Source organism: Xenopus laevis, chromosome 1S (genome assembly GCF_017654675.1).
Source record: "Xenopus laevis strain J_2021 chromosome 1S, Xenopus_laevis_v10.1, whole genome shotgun sequence".
Lineage (NCBI taxonomy): Eukaryota > Metazoa > Chordata > Amphibia > Anura > Pipidae > Xenopus > Xenopus laevis.
The window spans coordinates 165597496-165614867 of record NC_054372.1 but is presented as its reverse complement, the minus strand read 5'-3'; the positions used below and the strand labels follow the sequence as shown (position 1 = coordinate 165614867).

At 36.8% G+C, this 17372-nt stretch overlaps 1 protein-coding gene across 3 annotated transcripts in view; it reads right to left on the bottom strand.

The window, feature by feature from the left end:
- The window catches only part of LOC108707234 (multiple C2 and transmembrane domain-containing protein 1), a 359140-nt gene that overhangs the window by 152038 nt on the left and 189730 nt on the right, over positions 1-17372 (bottom strand). For all 3 annotated transcript variants that reach the window (XM_041580463.1, XM_018244369.2, XM_041580464.1), the window contains one exon: positions 5281-5383. In XM_041580463.1, coding sequence (XP_041436397.1) covers positions 5281-5383 — 103 coding nt within the window. The remainder of the gene's footprint in view (positions 1-5280; positions 5384-17372) is intronic.

The following is a 17372-nucleotide window of genomic DNA, read 5'->3' as shown; positions in this document are numbered from 1 at the left end:
AATAGGAGAGGGCCTGAATACAGAGATAAAGTAATAAAAAGTAGCAATGACAATACATTTGTAGCTTTACAGAGCATTTGTTTTATAAATGGGGTGAGTGACCCCCATTTGAAAGCTGGAAAGAGTCAGAAGAAAAAGGCAAATAATTAAGAAAAAACTGTAAAAAAATAAATAATGAAGGAAAATTTAAAAATTGCCTAGATTTTCCCACTCTATAATATACAAAAGGTGAACTTAAAGGAACAGTAATGTCAAAAAATAAAAGTGTTTTAATGAAAATATAATACAGTGTTGCCCTGCACTGGTAAAACTGCTGTGTTTGCTTCAGAAACACTACTATTGTTTATATAAATAAGCTGCTGTATAGCAATGGGGGCAGCCATTCAAAGGAGAAAAGGCTCAAGTTACACAGCAGATAGCAGATAAGCTCTGTCTGTCTAATGGTGTTATCTGTTATCCATTAGTTAACCTGTGCCATATAGTCGTTTTTCAATTTCCTCCATTACTCCACAGCAGCTTGTTTATATGAACTATAGTAGAGTTTCTAAAGCAAACAGATCAGTTTTACCAGTGCAGGGCAACAGTACATTATATTTTCATTACTTTAAAACACAAATTTTTTGGTGTTACTGTTCCTTTAAAGGTTAACTGCCCCTTTAAAAAGAGGCTGATTTCTAACTAGAGATGAATTATATACTGCCAGAAATAAACAAAGTATACAGCCTACTTAACATAGCCTGATTTGGTCATTAGCATCTATTAATCCAACAATCAATCCATAATTAAGTCAGACTGCTTAGTTAAGAATTAATATAATTTAACCAATAACTGGCCAATAGATGAAATCAACCAGTTGGATCAATGCCGTCCTAGTCTGAATGGTCTCAGTACTTTGAGATGCCAAAATCAGAATGTTAATTCAAAAATATTTGCCCTGGCAGGAAAAGCAGGAATGCATGAAAGAAGAATGAGAATTACCCCAAAGTTTTGGCGTAAGAGCTGGCTCATTGCTGGCAAGTGCTCTGCCCTGATTTCACAGTTGTGTGGTATGTATTTCTACATTGTGATATTTGCTGTATATACAGTATATGAGAGACAACTATTCATTTTTTATGTAATGTATTGACTCTCTCTCTCTCTCTCTCTCTCTCTCTCTCTATATATATATATATATATCTATATCTATATCTATATATATATATATATATATATATATATATATATACTTGCACCTCATATAGCATTTTCCTTATATTTCAATTATTGGCGTGCCCTCCCTTGATCTGTATTCAAATATGTGACCCTAGGGGTTAAAAGTGGGTTTCTCAGACCTGCTTTGTCACTTCTTCTCCCTCCACTTTATTGGGATAGGGATTGGACTGGAAACAAGATATAAGTTCTCAGGGTAACAGTGGCTCTGATAAACTTGCACTGTATGTTTGTAAACATTCAATTTAGTTGTGATTCAGCAATGTTTGAATTTGATTTGAATCAAAATGTTTGTAAATAAAGGCTGAATTTCATTTCACCTACCAAATCCAACAAATGAAAGCATCTGATTGGCTTGACCTTAGCCACCGTAGTAAAACAATACTTTACTAGGCATCAATAGTAAATAAATAATTTACTAATAGTAAATTTAGTGAAAAAAAATATATATATAAAGATTTGGTTGGCGTTTCCAAGATTTAGCCTTGCAGCAATAAAATATAATGTGTAATAGTATACACCAGAAAGCCACTTATCTTTCTCTTTGATACTTTGTCGTATAGAACTCATATAATAAAAAAAAACATAATTCTGATAAAAGGATATATTAATTCGTTGGGGAAACCACAATCCTTCTTCCATGTTTCTAATCAGATAATTGTATTCTAGAAAAAGCATATGATTTCTTACAAAAAGCCCTATAGGGAAGAATAGCCAAAGGGCCCAATTTGCACAAGATTATCACATCAGATAATTACTGTCTCTGTTTAACGCGCCTGTTTATTTCTTTATCACTTTTGTTTTATTACATTTTTTCTTGTGGGATGGTTAATCAGTCAATGTGACCGTAGCAGAATGAAGTACTCAAGCGCTGAATTTCTACAGATTTTCTTTTTTGCAGAACTAATTTGTGGCTATATACTGTGTGCTCATAAAAGACCACAATAGGTCTTATTTTCTAAAAGATTTCTTCTATTCAGCGCAAAGACGAGATGCTTTTGAAAGCAATGCCTTAGGTGACACAGTTCAGGAGGAGTAACAGTGGCAACAGATTTTCTTTTTGTTTCAAGTTCATTATCAGGGCTTCTTTGGAGGAAAAAAGAGAAAGCTTAGTTTTGATCTATTATTATTTTTTTCTTATAGAAATGACACAATTTAAGCAGCAGAAGATAGCTAAATCTGCAGGTGGCTTTTGAAAGCAGGAAAGCTCTTAATTTCACTACTTAGGTTTTGACATAGACTGTAGCTTAGTCTAAGAGTTTGTCTGCTGATTTCAAATACCATGAATTATTTTTATCTATTGCAACTCTTCAATCATCTGCAAAACAGGGGATTATTTGAAGGTTATAATACCTTTTAATAACAAAATAAAACCCACAAGACATAAAAAGGTGTCAGCAATCCAGTTCTTAAACTTTTCTATTAATTAGTTAGAAGTATAGTTAGGAGCATAGGAAATGCAAAGAAAAATATGTATTAAGTTACCTATGAAATGATTCTATAAACATATATCATATATTATAAAAGATAAATAACAATAAAAGTGTAAAGAGTTGTCTTTATTGTCTGTTACCATATTAGAAACTACCTAATCAACTTTAGGGGGGTTATTTATCAATGTCTGAATTTAACTCAGAATTTTCTGCTACAAACTCCAATCAAATCCGCTCGGTTTTTGCGCTTATTTATTTTTGCTTTTTCCTGAAAATTTGCTTTGGGGGAAAAAATCAGATTTTCACGATTTTTTTGGGTGAAAAGATTTTTGCCTCAAAACTCCAAGGTATTGCACGAAACCCAGCGCACATCAAAAAAAATCATTGGGACTTCTCCCATTGACTTATATGCAACCTTGACAGGTCTGAGATGCCGGATTTTCTGATTCTGACTTTTATATCCTCGGGGTTTAATAAATTACGAAAAATTTGTGATTTTTTAAAAGTTTGATTTTATAAAAAAAAAAAGTCACGAAACATTTCCTGATTTTTGCATTTGGAGTTAAGTATATAAACCCCTAATTGTCTATACTAAAAATAAAATATTTTGGGATGGCCTCTGCATACAGTGTGGGACATGCACTAAAATCCGAAGTTGCGCTCAGGGGTAGTGTAAGGTTGCGAAGTTGCACTAGCGTTGATTCGCCAAGCAAATCTAAGTTACGCTAGCGATGATTAATTTGCATACGGCGCCAAATTCAAATTTCAATGGAAGTATTCGTAGCAGCACTACACAAGCCTGGGAAACCTTCAAAACATCAAATAAAATTTTTATTTTGCCCTACACATCTGCCCACTGTGTAGTTAAGTTGCCATGAGTTAGGAAATGTAGGGGGGAAGGAGGGGAGCCCCCAAAAATGTTTCGATCGTTTTCAGCCTATCACCCATAATAAAGAAAGAACGCCAGCATTTTTTGGGACTTAGAAAAATTTTTAACTTTTCTTGAAGCAATCCCTATCTACTCTATTGCGCTTTGCCTGGTCTGAGGTGGCAAAGGAAGTCTAGCATAAAAGGTAGCGTTCAGAACAATGCGCACGTTAGAGAATTTGCGTAGTTACGTCCGTTGCGCAAATTAGCCAGGCGTAAGGGTGCGAAGTAACACTAGCGAAGTTACGCCAGCGTCCGTTAGTGAATTTGCGAAGTAACGAAAATGCCCAACGCTAGCGAATTCACGCTAGCGTTAGGCTCTCTGGCGCTTAGTGAATTTGCCCCCGTATGTTTACAAGGAAAAACTACATAAATATTGAATAAGATAAAAGGAACAAAAAAAGTAAATAAAACTGCACAAGGCATATAAAGTTATACATTTAAATAATATTATGTACAAGTGGGGCTGAGGGTTAGACATCAATCCAGTTTTGTAAAGTTGTTTGTAGAAATCACAACTGAAATCTGTTAACCAGGATCTTTTGGACAGTTTGAGCAAATGCTTCAATGATGAATAGCTTCAGATTAGTTGATTATGAATTTGTTATTGACAATTTAAATACAAAAGTAGAACTTGTTGATATAGGTAGACATATAGCACAGATCACAGTACTGGAACATCCATATACAATCTCACACAACAGCATCTTAATGTGGCCATGCATTGAAAGATGTGGGTGATATCGGGCTGATCCAATTTGGATCACAATGAAAGGAATGTATGCATTCATGGGGAGGCCTGCATCAAAGAGCCAATGCCGTCTTCTAGTTGATAGGATTTTGTCTGTCCACATTTCTGCGGTTTTTGACCAGATGGATGGGATGGACAGGAGTCCAGTTGAAGGGCCACACACATGGCCTGATAAGCTGCTGACTTGGTCTCAAGGGGTCAAAGTTCACTAGTACTGGGACAACAACATGCAATCTTGCACAATGTTACCTTTAGGTGGCCTCACATTGAAAGATCCACACACTTGGTGACCTCATATCTTTGACCAGTGTACACACCAGATCAGGCTGATCCGATTATTTGACCCTTGGCCAATGATGGGACCATAATTGCTACTAATGAGGACATGGTTTGACCTTCCTGTTGAGTGGAGGACTACATATGCGCATTGATGCGGTCCTTGATCCGATGGGAAACAAACTGATAATACAGAGCAAGCTGTCAGCTTTTGTCAACCAGTTATAGCCACCTGAACTTATCTCAGATACAAAAGCTACCTTTAGGCACAAATCCCAGATTATGCCTTAAAATGTTGACAACCTTTTTTTTCCAAATGTTCTTAATAGTTCCAAAAATGTTGCTGGACAAACCTTAAAAAGAGAATTATGAAAAATAAAAAAATATAGTGTAACTTTCTCACTAAACATACAGTACATCCTCCGTGTAACCACACTCACCATCAGTGTCGAAAACTTCCACCGCATATTCCAATCCATATAAGTGAACCATGGTGAAAGTATATTAATCTTAGAGGTGGAAGAGAGACTAACACGTTACTGGACTGGGGACAACACTTTGTTTGGGATTTATTTTGTACTTTATTAAAAGTTGACATGCTGCAGTCTAAACAACATTAACATAAAGAGAAAGAAATGTCATTTGGTGATGCGTCGTATACATATACAAAAAATAAAAACTTACAATGTAAATATTTTGTTCCACTTAGGGTTGAGGTTCTTATATACAGTGTGAGTCATAAGTCTGTCATTGTTCACCTCGACAACACAAAATGGGTCACTTTTACCTGGGGAAAAGCAAAAGAACAAGTAGATTAGACACAGATATGTATCTTTATGAGTTTAATGACTCTGATTTGGACTTTGGTTGAAAGGAGCTCCAATGCCTATAATATATCATTTTATTTATAAAGAAAGTATATGTTTATTGATGCACATTTTGTTTGATAGTTATGGATCTTTCTTTGTATTTGAGACAGGGTATCTTCTTTTTCTGTATTATACTGTACAACTCTAAGCTGTAACACCCATTTTAATATATATAATGGAGTTATAGGATTTGGACCACTATTTTTGGACCAAAATTGGCATCATGTAAAGATACCTTTTATTTAAAAACAAGACTATCAGTTTATAAAGAACATTTATTTGCTGGAAGAAAATGGCTGGTGAGTACCAATCACATACTAATCACATAATACTCACACAATGGAAGGCTATTCTTTAATTGGTCTCATCCAAAGGACACATGATTACCCCTCACAAATTGTTTTATTTTCTCTATTTTTTTTTAAAGTTAGGTCGATAAGCTGCAGGATGTTTACAATAAAGTGTATTTAAAGTGTATTTATTATTATATTCCATTTTACTTTTTCTTTTCCCCTAATACAGGTCTTTTGGTCTGTGACTAATAGCGAAGGGGAAATTTATTCGCCAGGCGTGATTTTGCAGCGAATTGGAAATCATTTAAATATTAAATATACTCAACAGTTGATTTTGCCTCAAATAAGGATTAATTATGTCTATTATGGGATCAAGTACACAGTTCTGTGTTATCATGCAGATAAAAAAAACATGTTTAAAAATTGTAATTATTTCAAATTGAGTTTGCTGGAGATGGCTTTGCCATAATTTGGAGCTTTCTGGATAACGGGTTCCCAGATAAAATGGATCCCATACCTTTAGTATAGAAAATACCTTAACAAAAGAAAACATTTTGCAAATAGGTGCAATCTAGTGGCGTAATGTCCAGCCCCTGGGCCTCCCTGTCAGTGCCTCCCTCACCCATGGGCCCTCAGTTGGGATGGGCGAATTTTTTCGCCTTGTTTCACATGGAAATGACGGCCATAGATTTGTATGTCGTTGCGGGTGAAAGAAAGAAAAAGTGTAAAAAAAAAATTTCGACATGCTTCAAAAAAATTTTGACGCCCATAGCCTTTAAGGGGCGTCAGCAACTTTCACCGGCGGTGACTTTTTGGCGAAACTGGTCAAATTCGCCCATCCCTAGTCCTCAGTTCCCCTGTTCCAGTTTTAGATATGAAAGGCAGAGGAAGGGGATAGCAAAAGTCATGGGTCCTTAATATGCCTACTCTTTCAATGTCCACCCTTGGTTGGTTCCACATTTATTTTTAATTAATGAAATATTTGTACAGCCATTTATAATGGTAGCACAATATAAATGATGTTATGTGTATATATATATATGTGTGTGTATATATATATATATATATATATATATATATATATATATATATATATATATATATATATATATACACTTATGTGGATAAGCGTTTTGGAAATAACAGTCAAAACATGACCTCTTTTGAGATCATACCCTAGATACAACAGTAAAAAGCACAAATATCCTAAATTGTACAACGGTGAACTTAAAGTGGACCCGTCACCCAAAAAAATTATTCAAAATCCTATTTTATCACATTAGTCAAGCAAAATGAACTTTAATTACACTATATAAATTATTTGAATCTTGTTTCCTTCAGTCTGGGAATTCACAATTATAACAAGCAGGCAGGAGCCATTTTGTGGACACTGTTATTAAGGCAAGTCTTGTATCATCTCATAATCTTGTTTGTGCACCAGAATAGGGGACCCGATGTCCATTCCCATGCCCTGGTTACACAATTAAACGGTGAAGAGAACGGGGGAATGTGGGGAGAGCAGTTACATCTAGGAAGTGCTGAATGGAAAGTGAAAGCAGTTGTCTGCCCCGCCTCTATGCCTAGGCATAGAGGCGGGGCAGACAATATTTGATTGACAGCTGAGATTTTTAAATGAGTTTACAACAGTTATGAATGCTTTAATAAAAAATTGAAATTGGATTTCATGTTTAATTTGAAAAGGACTTTTATTATACAGATTTTTGTGTCTGGGTGACGGGTCCACTTTAAGTAGAACAACTGCATCTGTTCAGCATAATGTCTTGGATTTTTTTCTCATAAAAGACACAGCGTTAGACATAGAGGGTACATGGAGAGGCTAAGAAATGCTACTGTACAAACATACATATGCTGTATATAAAGTATATGTATATATATATATATATATATATATATATATATATATATATATATATATATATATATATATATATATATATATACACTTTATATTGTCATTGGAATCAAAGGAAGACAAAGCAAAATGAGAATCAAGTTATCAGGGTCATCATTAATTACAAGGGAAGCAAGTGAACATGCAAAACAAAAAGCAATCATGCACAATAAGATGGAAAATGAAATTATGTCTTGCTGAGAATAGTAAAACAAATCCCTAATTATTTCAGATATAAAAATGACACAGGAGGGTGCAGGACCCTTGGTATTTGAAAGGTAAATTATTTAAGGGAAACAAAGAGAAGGCAGTTTTTAAGCAACCTACTGTATTTTCTTCTGTTTGGACCATATATATATATATATATATATATATATCCACTGTTGAAGACTGCACATGTCATTCACTAGTAGTAAGCTGGGTGCAGTATGTAGATTGTAAGATTCAGTTCTCCAAAGGTTACACGCACAACGTATCGAATATCTTTCCACATTTATTAAGAAACATGCTAATTATGCATTGCATTAACGTTTCAGTTCATGGTTTAGAACCTTTTGCAAGATGCTTTACCACATAAATGTCAGCAATAAAGTTACACAATTTGAAAGGTACGTAATCCCGCCCATATGATGACATCACAATTCTTAATTTTAATAAATACATATAATACAATTGTAATAAAGTGCACAACAGACCATTACATGCAAAAAATACAAAACATAATATAATAAAGTTGTTTATATATATATATATATATATATATATATATATATATATATATATATATATATATAAAGATAGATATAGATAGATAGAAATAAAATCAGAAATGGCCACCATAATAAATAATCTTTGTAATGATGCTAATGTGCACCTGACTGTATAATGTGATATGTGCATGAGTTGATGTCTGTAATGCCAATAACACTGCTCCTGGCCACCAGCTGAGCTCTTCTCTAATCTGAGACACTATTGTATATACTAAGGGCAATAGAACAGGGCTAAAGACAGCATTTTGCCCGCATGGCAGCAGCTGGCAAGTTGCTGTCAATGCTCTTTTTCACTGCTGAATTTTTAAGTCAACGTCAAGTCAATGGCAGGGCAAGTCCCACTATGGGAATATCACATATAGCAAAACTCTGGAATGACAGAAAATAACAGGGGGTTATGAGATCAGAAATTGCATGTAGGCTTTAAAGTAACAGCATCCGCAAAATAAATAGAGCATATGCTGAAAGCATTCTATCACCCCTACAATTAGCTGAGCAAGTTAAACTAGAGATAATGAGCTCTGTGTAAACAACCCCCTCAATCTTTTTTAAACTTTTTATCTAGCATCATGTAGGGGTTTATCTGGCAATCCAATTATCACAAGAACCAGCAAGTTAGAAATATGTAATAATTAATTTATCTGTCTGCCCTGTTTATCTCAAGAAATAACAACAGGGGGAAAAGTAAGTTAAAAGAGAACCAAACCCTTAACCCATAAAAACCCTACCCCCCTACCCTACATAGACCCCCTCCCTGCTCCCCCCAGCCTAGGTGTACATTCCGTTAATCAACCCAAAATCTTTACTTACCTCTCTTTGCAGATTCAGTGCAGCGGAGTTCATGGGCGCCATCTTCTTCTCTTCGGTCTTCTTCGTGAAGTAAGCAATGTATCGGCACATGCGCAGTTTTATCTTCCGGTTTTTAGCAACTGCGCATGCGCCGAAAGTGACAGAAATTTCCGAAGCACCGGAAGAAGACCCGATAATTACCAGAAAGACCAGAAAGATGGTGCCTGTGAGCTCCGCTGGGCTGAATCTACAAAGAGCGGGAAGTAAAGAGTTATAGTTAATTACCGGAGCGCACAACTAGGCAGGGAGGGGGTCTATGTAGGGTAGGGAGGTTGTGGTTTTTATAGGTTAAGGGTTTGGTTCTCCTTTAAGCACAATCCCTAAAGCTGAAAACGGAAGTATAGTGCCCATATAAGAGCTTCTTCTACAATGTAATTTATTTACATGTAATAATACTACAATGTAATATGAAATTAGCGAAACAGCGAAAATTCCCAAAACTCATTGAAGTCAATGGGCATAAAAATTATTTTGACGCTCGTCAATTTCGACGCCCGCAACAATTTTTATACTCGTGCCTATTTTGTCCAAATGCTTTAAAGTCAATGGGCGTCCAAATAATTTTGCCGCACAACAATTTTTTTGACGAATTTATTAGCTGGCATCGAAATGCAGAAATTCACTGCAAATTTGTGCCAGATGAATTTATTCGCCAATCACTAGTGGCTTGTGGATGTGTGCTATGGGCAAACTTATGGGCATATTTTTGCAGGCTGAGAGAAGCATATCTGCTCGGTGCCCCTGCTCCATTGATTTGAATTTGATCAGCCTGTGTGTGGTCACATATAGCAGAGCTGAAGCTGAGGTCAGTGTGTGACTGCACACAGGCTGGTCTGATTCAAATCAATGGAGAAGGGGCCCTGAGCAGATCGGCTTCTCTTAGCCTGCAAAAATACACAGGCTGACAAAATTCTGTGTGTCCATAGCCTTATATGGTTCTGAATTGCTTGATATCTGCTATCCGTATATATCCAATATAACATAGAGCACCAAAGTCTATGTATGTAGCACATTTACTTTTCTACCACACCAAAAAGAGTGCTGGTTTAGCTAGTTAAAAGCTTAATATTAAAAACTGTCATGTGACACATATACACACACACACAATTAAAAAAGTCCCATACTTTCCTCCAGAACTGTTGATGATGAACCATCAATTATTAAAGAAAGGAAGATGAAAGTGGGTTGTCTGCAATTTTTTTCTGGGCACTTTGAAATACTAGCTCTTGACAATAATAGCAACATCTTTTATTTCTGTGCAGTTTACCATCTGTTTGATTGGTATACAAGAAGCAGGCCCTGCTGTGTTTATTGACTCCTTGATGGGTAATTTAAAAGTAAAGTGCAGCAGTGCTTAGTACATCTGTAGGGGAGTATTGCTGTGGTAGCACCACATTAATGCCAAATCACAAAAGTAAATCATGCCCTCATGGCCTCAGAAAACGGCTAGCCTGCTGCATGCAATTTGACATTAGCAGCTACGCGGCGTGTGAGCTGTCGTTCTACTCAAGGCAAGGGATATGAAAGTTATTGAAATCTGCAACTTGCTTCCATTAAGATAATATCTAACGCACTATGCAATTGTATCTTGTCAGTTGTTCAATATGTTACTGATGCAATTTGCTGAGCGTGTTGGGACGCACAATCGATTATACATCTCTGTTTGCTGAAAGTTCGAACCCTTTTGATTTGTGGTGGAGTGGGGGGGGGGAAACAGGCTTTTTAAAACAAGGACTGCAGGGGGTGGCCGTGAATAAAACGAATGCATGTCAAATTGGAAATCTGTGTGACTGCTAAACCTCTGCTCATTTATTTTGTTTTGTGAAATGCCATTGTCAGTAATAGCTATTTAACTCTTATATTGTTGTTTATAGTGAGAAATGCCTTATCCTCTCCAACGCTGAAATCAACCTCTAATCCTTTCTGTGTGCAAATAAAATCAATTATTTTTTTTACCGGTCTATCCAATAGTCTATAAATACAGCACCAGGCAGCCCAGACCCTACTAGACACACTGAAAAGCAGGGGGAAACCCTGGAGACAAATGAATGTCCTGGAAAAAGGGAAAGTGACACCAACAGTCATCTTTTATAAACAACTTTCAGGTCCAGAGCTCCAATGACATGAAGAGAGTGGATCTACTGCCTTGCCAAACTAAACAACACCCAGCAACTCCCAACAACTGCACTTTGGTGTAATTCATCAGAACAGACTAGGCAGGTGCAATGGTGTTTATCATAAATAAAGGAAACACAAGGAGTCTCTAATGCTTCATTTACCAGTAGGTCTTTCCAGCTGACGTGAGGTCACCCATTCTGATTAGAAGAAAAGAGGTTCCGCCTAAATATTCGGAAGGGGTTTTTACAGTGAGAGCTGTGAAGATGTGGAATTCTCTCCCTGAATCAGTTGTACAGGCTGATACATTCGATTGGAGCTTTGAGAAGGGGGTGGATGGCTTTTTAACAAGTGAGGGAATACAGGGTTACGGAAAATAGCTCATAGTACAAGTTGATCCAGGGACTAGTCTGATTGCCATTTTGGAGTCAGGAAGGATTTTTTCTCCTCTGAGGCAAATTGGAGAGGCTTCAGATTGTTTGTATTGCCTTCCTCTGGATCAACTTGCTGTTAGGCAAGTTAACATAGAGTAAAAAGGTTGAACTTGATGGACATGTGTCTCTTTTTAACCTAACTTACTATGTTACTATTATTATTATTATTATTATTATTATTAACATGTATTTATATAGCGCCAACATATTGCGTAGCACTGTAAAGTAAATGTGATTATACAACTAAATACCATGAATTATATACATAGAACATATGGAGTTACATACATCACAATCAATACAGGTACAAAAGGTGAGGAAGGCCCTATGCATAGGCATACACTCTAAAGGGAAGGGAGTAATACACAAGGTGTGGGAGTGGGCAAGATCGAATTAAGTGGGTGAGAAATGTGGTACTGTATGTGGTGTTGCGTTTGGTAGTTAAGCAGAGTGAGGGAAGGCTTCTCGAAAGAAGTGCGTTTTAAGAGATTTCTTGAAAGCAGAAAGGTTGGGAGAAAGTCAGACAGACCGTGGGAGAGAGTTCCAGACTCTGAATGCGAGCATGTGAGGAGGTAATGAGAGAAGAGTTGAGTAGCAGGTCAGTAGAGGAGCATAGTAAGCGGTTGGGTGAGTATATAGAGATGAGTTCAGAGATGTAGGGTGGGGCAGAGTTATGAAGTGCTTTGAAAGTCAATGTCATTAATTTGAATTTGATTCTGAAAGGTAACGGAAGCCAGTGCAGGGATTGACAGAATGGCGAGGCAGAGGAGGAGCGGTTGCTGAGGTATATGAGCCTCGCAGCAGTGTTCATTATGGACTGGAGAGGTGACAGTCTCTGGAGGGGAAGGCCAATTAAAAGAGAGTTACAGTAGTCTAGACGTGATGTGATGGTGAATAAGAATTTTGGCAGCATCTTGGGTGATAAATGATCGTATTTTGGATATGTTCCTTAGGTGGAATTGACATGATTTAATAAGTGACTGGATATGTGGAATGAATAACAGAGTAGAATCTAGGATAACGCCAAGGCACCGGGCCTGGGGAGAGGGGGTGATAGTGGAATTGTTAACTATGATGGATACTTCCGGGATGTTACTGGTGTTAGTTGGAGGAAAGAGAACCATTTCAGTTTTAGAGAGGTCTAATTTAAGGTAGCGTTGCGACATCCAGGTAGAGATAGCGGACAGGCAGGAGGAGGCGCGAGTTAGGAGTTCTGGGTTGAGATCAGGAGACGAGAGATGGATCTGAGTATCGTCAGCATAGAGGTGGTAGTGGAAACCATATGAGTTGATTAATTTGCCGAGGGAGGAAGTATAGAGGGAGAATAGTAATGGTCCCAGGACAGAGCCTTGAGGAACTCCTACTATGAGTTTAGGCATGAATAACTTTATCAAATGAAAAACAATATGTAAAATGATTGTGTCCATTTTTGTGCAACCCTCATAGTGTCCACAGCACCAGGCTGGGTGCCTTACACTGGGGGTGGAGAGACAAGGGGCTGGACAAGGGTAAGATACATATGAGCCCTGTATTACAATAGTCCAAAATTAAAAACTGAAATGGTGTGAAGGAATTATCTTACACAAAATTCTGTCTTAAATCTGGTTTCCATTGTAACTATTTAAAATCCCCTAATTCATTAACCAGCTAGAGTCTAATTAATGGAAAAGTCAGGGTTTCCTTAACAAACTGTAAGGAGCTTATTTACTAAGAGAGGTGCAATTACAACAAGCAGTTTTATTTTCCAAATTGTAGTATACTGTGCAAAACTGGTTTTATTATAAACAGGTGTGTAAGGGACCCAGAAGATTGCTTGACCCAGAGCTGTATTTTTCATATAGGCACTTGGGAGCCTGTGACCTGATAGGCAGCTTTAAGGCCTCAGATATGGTAAATAAATTTTTTTTGGCAGAAATAAAAAAAATACCTTTTCCCCTGCCACCGGATATATTTCCATGAAATCTAGGGACAGAGTTGGGGGAGTAGGGTATCGGGTCAAGGTCACAGCACAGGCATGCATGGTACGTCGTGGCATCACTCCTGCTGACATCATGTGTAAAGAGATTTGATGCCCGAGAAGCGCCAGACCAGAATACATCCTTGCTAAAACTGATAATTCTTTTTAGCAATACTAACAATTCTTCTATCCTGATGAAAAAAAGTTAAAAATTACAAATATAATGTAATTCAGACTCTGGTGTGAAACAAGGGAGATGAACCTGAAATGGCAGGTAAAATGCATTTTCTTCTAGTAATTAGAGGCAGGGTTACAATTTATCCCCATGTTTTTTTTACTTTCATGATCCATGTGTAAGTATGGCAGGTGTTTTGCTTGAAATATTGCCTAAATGACCCAAAAAAGGTTCAAGGGTCTCCTATTTTCAGCTGCAATACAAAGGCTTAATACAAAAATTATCCTAATTAATCATCTCCCAGCATGTTTCTATCCTTTCTCACTAATTGCACCCTTGTGCTCCTTATCATTAAAGCTCTGAGATGAACATAGTTATCTAGATGTTGTGGACCTTTCTAATGTCCTGTTGGATTTGCCTTACATTTCCAACCCTAATTGCCTAACAAACGTCAGTTTCAGTATCACAGTATCGTCTGTCAAGCCTCAGTTATTAAACCATTGATGCCGATACATTTCCAGTGGAGCTGGTGGGCTTTGTGACCAATTCATTCCTTCAAACCTTTACAAAATCCTTTAACATTTATAACTGGCATTTAAAGAAGTGGTGAATGATTATTTTTTTAAATGTGTTTAAGAGATCTAAAAAAAAATTGCACATACACGTTTTTCTCAATGAAAATTAGTACTTGAGTGCTTGTGTTAATGGCTGATTCATGACAACACGTGTTTGATGTAGTGTAAGTGCAGAATGAGTATATATATATATATGAGTATATGAGTATATATATGAGTATATATATATATATATTGTGGTCACAGCCTCATTGCACCCCCGCCTAATGGTTTTAAAAAATAGTGGTGAGCACAACTTTCCCTTGTTTGTTACAGTTTATACAGGAGCAGTGACCAGCTCCATGTTGTAGCTCCCACCCTTCCCAGCTATAGTCAGGTGATCCCACTGGTGTCTAATAAAAGGGCAGCCAAGTATGGAGGTTTACTTTGAAAGCAGCAAGTTAAGTTGCAGGTAAAATCAAGTCCCTTTGTAAAATGTATAATGAAGCAATAGAATTCTTAATGAATCAGATGAAATTGAGCGTAGGACTGGCCAGATATGGGATGACTTTGACGTAGTTGGCCAGCTTAAATATATTGCAATATATGGACAAACAATCCCTGTTTTGTTTAAAGGGTAAGGCATTTTTTAGTAGCAGTATGCACAAAATGTCGCTGTCTTAAATATATTGATAATGGGTTGAGTGCAGCGGACTCTTGTATTTGACTATATGTATTTTGTGGTCACAGCCTCATTGCACCCCCGCCTAATGGTTTTAAAAAATAGTGGTGAGCACAACTTTCCCTTGTTTGTTATAGTTTATACAGGAGCAGTGACCAGCTCCATGTTGTAGCTCCCACCCTTCCCAGCTATAGTCAGGTGATCCCACTGGTGTCTAATAAAAGGGCAGCCAAGTTTGGGAGGTTTACTTTGAAAGCAGCAAGTTAAGTTGCAGGTAAAACCAAGTCCCTTTGTAAAATGTATAATGAAGCAATAGAATTCTTAATGAATCAGATGAAATTGAGCATAGGACTGGCCAGATATGGGATGACTTTGACGTAGTTGGCCAGCTTAAATATATTGCAATATATGGACAAACAATCCCTGTTTTGTTTAAAGGGTAAGGCATTTTTCAGTAGCAGTATGCACAAAATGTCGCTGTCTTAAATATATTGATAATGGGTTGAGTGCAGAGGACTCTTGTATTTGACTATATATATATATTGCATTTGAAGCAGTTATTTAGAACTGCAGAAACACTGTGGGGCCGATTCACTAAGGGTCGAATATCGAGGGTTAATTAACCCTCGATATTCGACTAGGAATTAAAATCCTTCGACTTCGAATATCGAAGTCGACGGATTTAGCGCAGATAGTTTGATGGAACGATCCAAGGATAATTCCTTCGATCGAACGATAAAATCCTTCGAATCGAACGATTCAAAGGGTTTTAATCCAACGATCGAAGGAATATCCTTCGATCAAAAAAAGTTAGGAAAGCCTATGGGGACCTTCCCCATAGGCTAACATTGAGTTCGGTAGCTTTTAGATGGCGAACTAGGGGGTCGAAGTTTTTTTTAAAGAGACAGTACTTCGACTATCGAATGGTCGAATAGTCGAACGATTTTTACTACGAATCCTTCGATTCGAAATCGTAGTCGTAGTCGAAGGTCGAAGTAGCCCATTTGATGGTCGAAGTAGCCCAAAAAAAACTTTTTTTTTACTTCGAATCCTTCACTCGAAGTTAGTGAATCGGCCCCTACGCGGTATAAGTATGTGCCCCTGGTCAGAAATCACTTTTGCATACTCTACTCTTGCACCAAATATTGGTAATGGTGTCAACTAAACTTGGCAAACACATTGCCCACAATTGCATCACAAAGCTGCAACAAGGCTGAAATTCTGTGGGAAAGTACTGCATTCTGGAGAATAAAACAGGGTGATTTTCAAAATTGCACTTATCTCACTGAACTTGTGAACATAAATGACCCCTATAGTATGTTTAGAATATCATTAATATCTAACACTCAAAAGTTGGCCTAAAATAATAGATGGCTGCTTATCATGTCACTAATTTCATATTTAAAAAACATTTTGAAGCACCAAACAGATTTAACTATATAATTTCCTGGGCAAGGGTGCACCATTTTACGAATAAGATCTTGCTAAGAATTAGTCGATATCCTTATGTAGCACATTCATCTAGTTAAAGCCTCTGCCTCGTATGTAAACAATAGAATTCTTTATTCTTCCAGACAGTCATCTATTTTACACTGATTGATAATTATGAAAATATAATATACACTGAAATATAATTAAAATGCAGAGGAACAACATGGAATTCACAAGACTACCGAAAATTAAGATGTTTCATGTAAGTAAAAAAGCATGAACATGTAATAAGCATGTGCGGATAACAGATCTTTCTGTAATTGGAATCTTCAGACTTTACGTCTAATTAAAAATCATATCAACATTAAGGGGAAAATTTATCACACTCTGGGCCTTTAAGAATTCGAATTTGACTATTTGCCACCTAAAACCTGCCGAATTACTTTATAAGTCAATGGTAGAGGTTCAGTGACCAATTTTGAGATGTTTGGAGCCTTCCTGACATTAAATTTTTTTTTTTGGAGAATTTGGTCGAGAATTTAATCGAGTTTGGTTGAATTCAAATCAAATTAGATTCGAGTTTTCAAGTCGGTAAAATTCATCCGAGTTTGAAATATTCAATTTCTTTAATACATTTCCCCTATTGGATTTAGAGTAAAATCTAATTCATGTTGAAAAAAAAACTCACATGAATTCGAAATTTGAATTTTGATAAATGTGCCTCCCCATAAAACC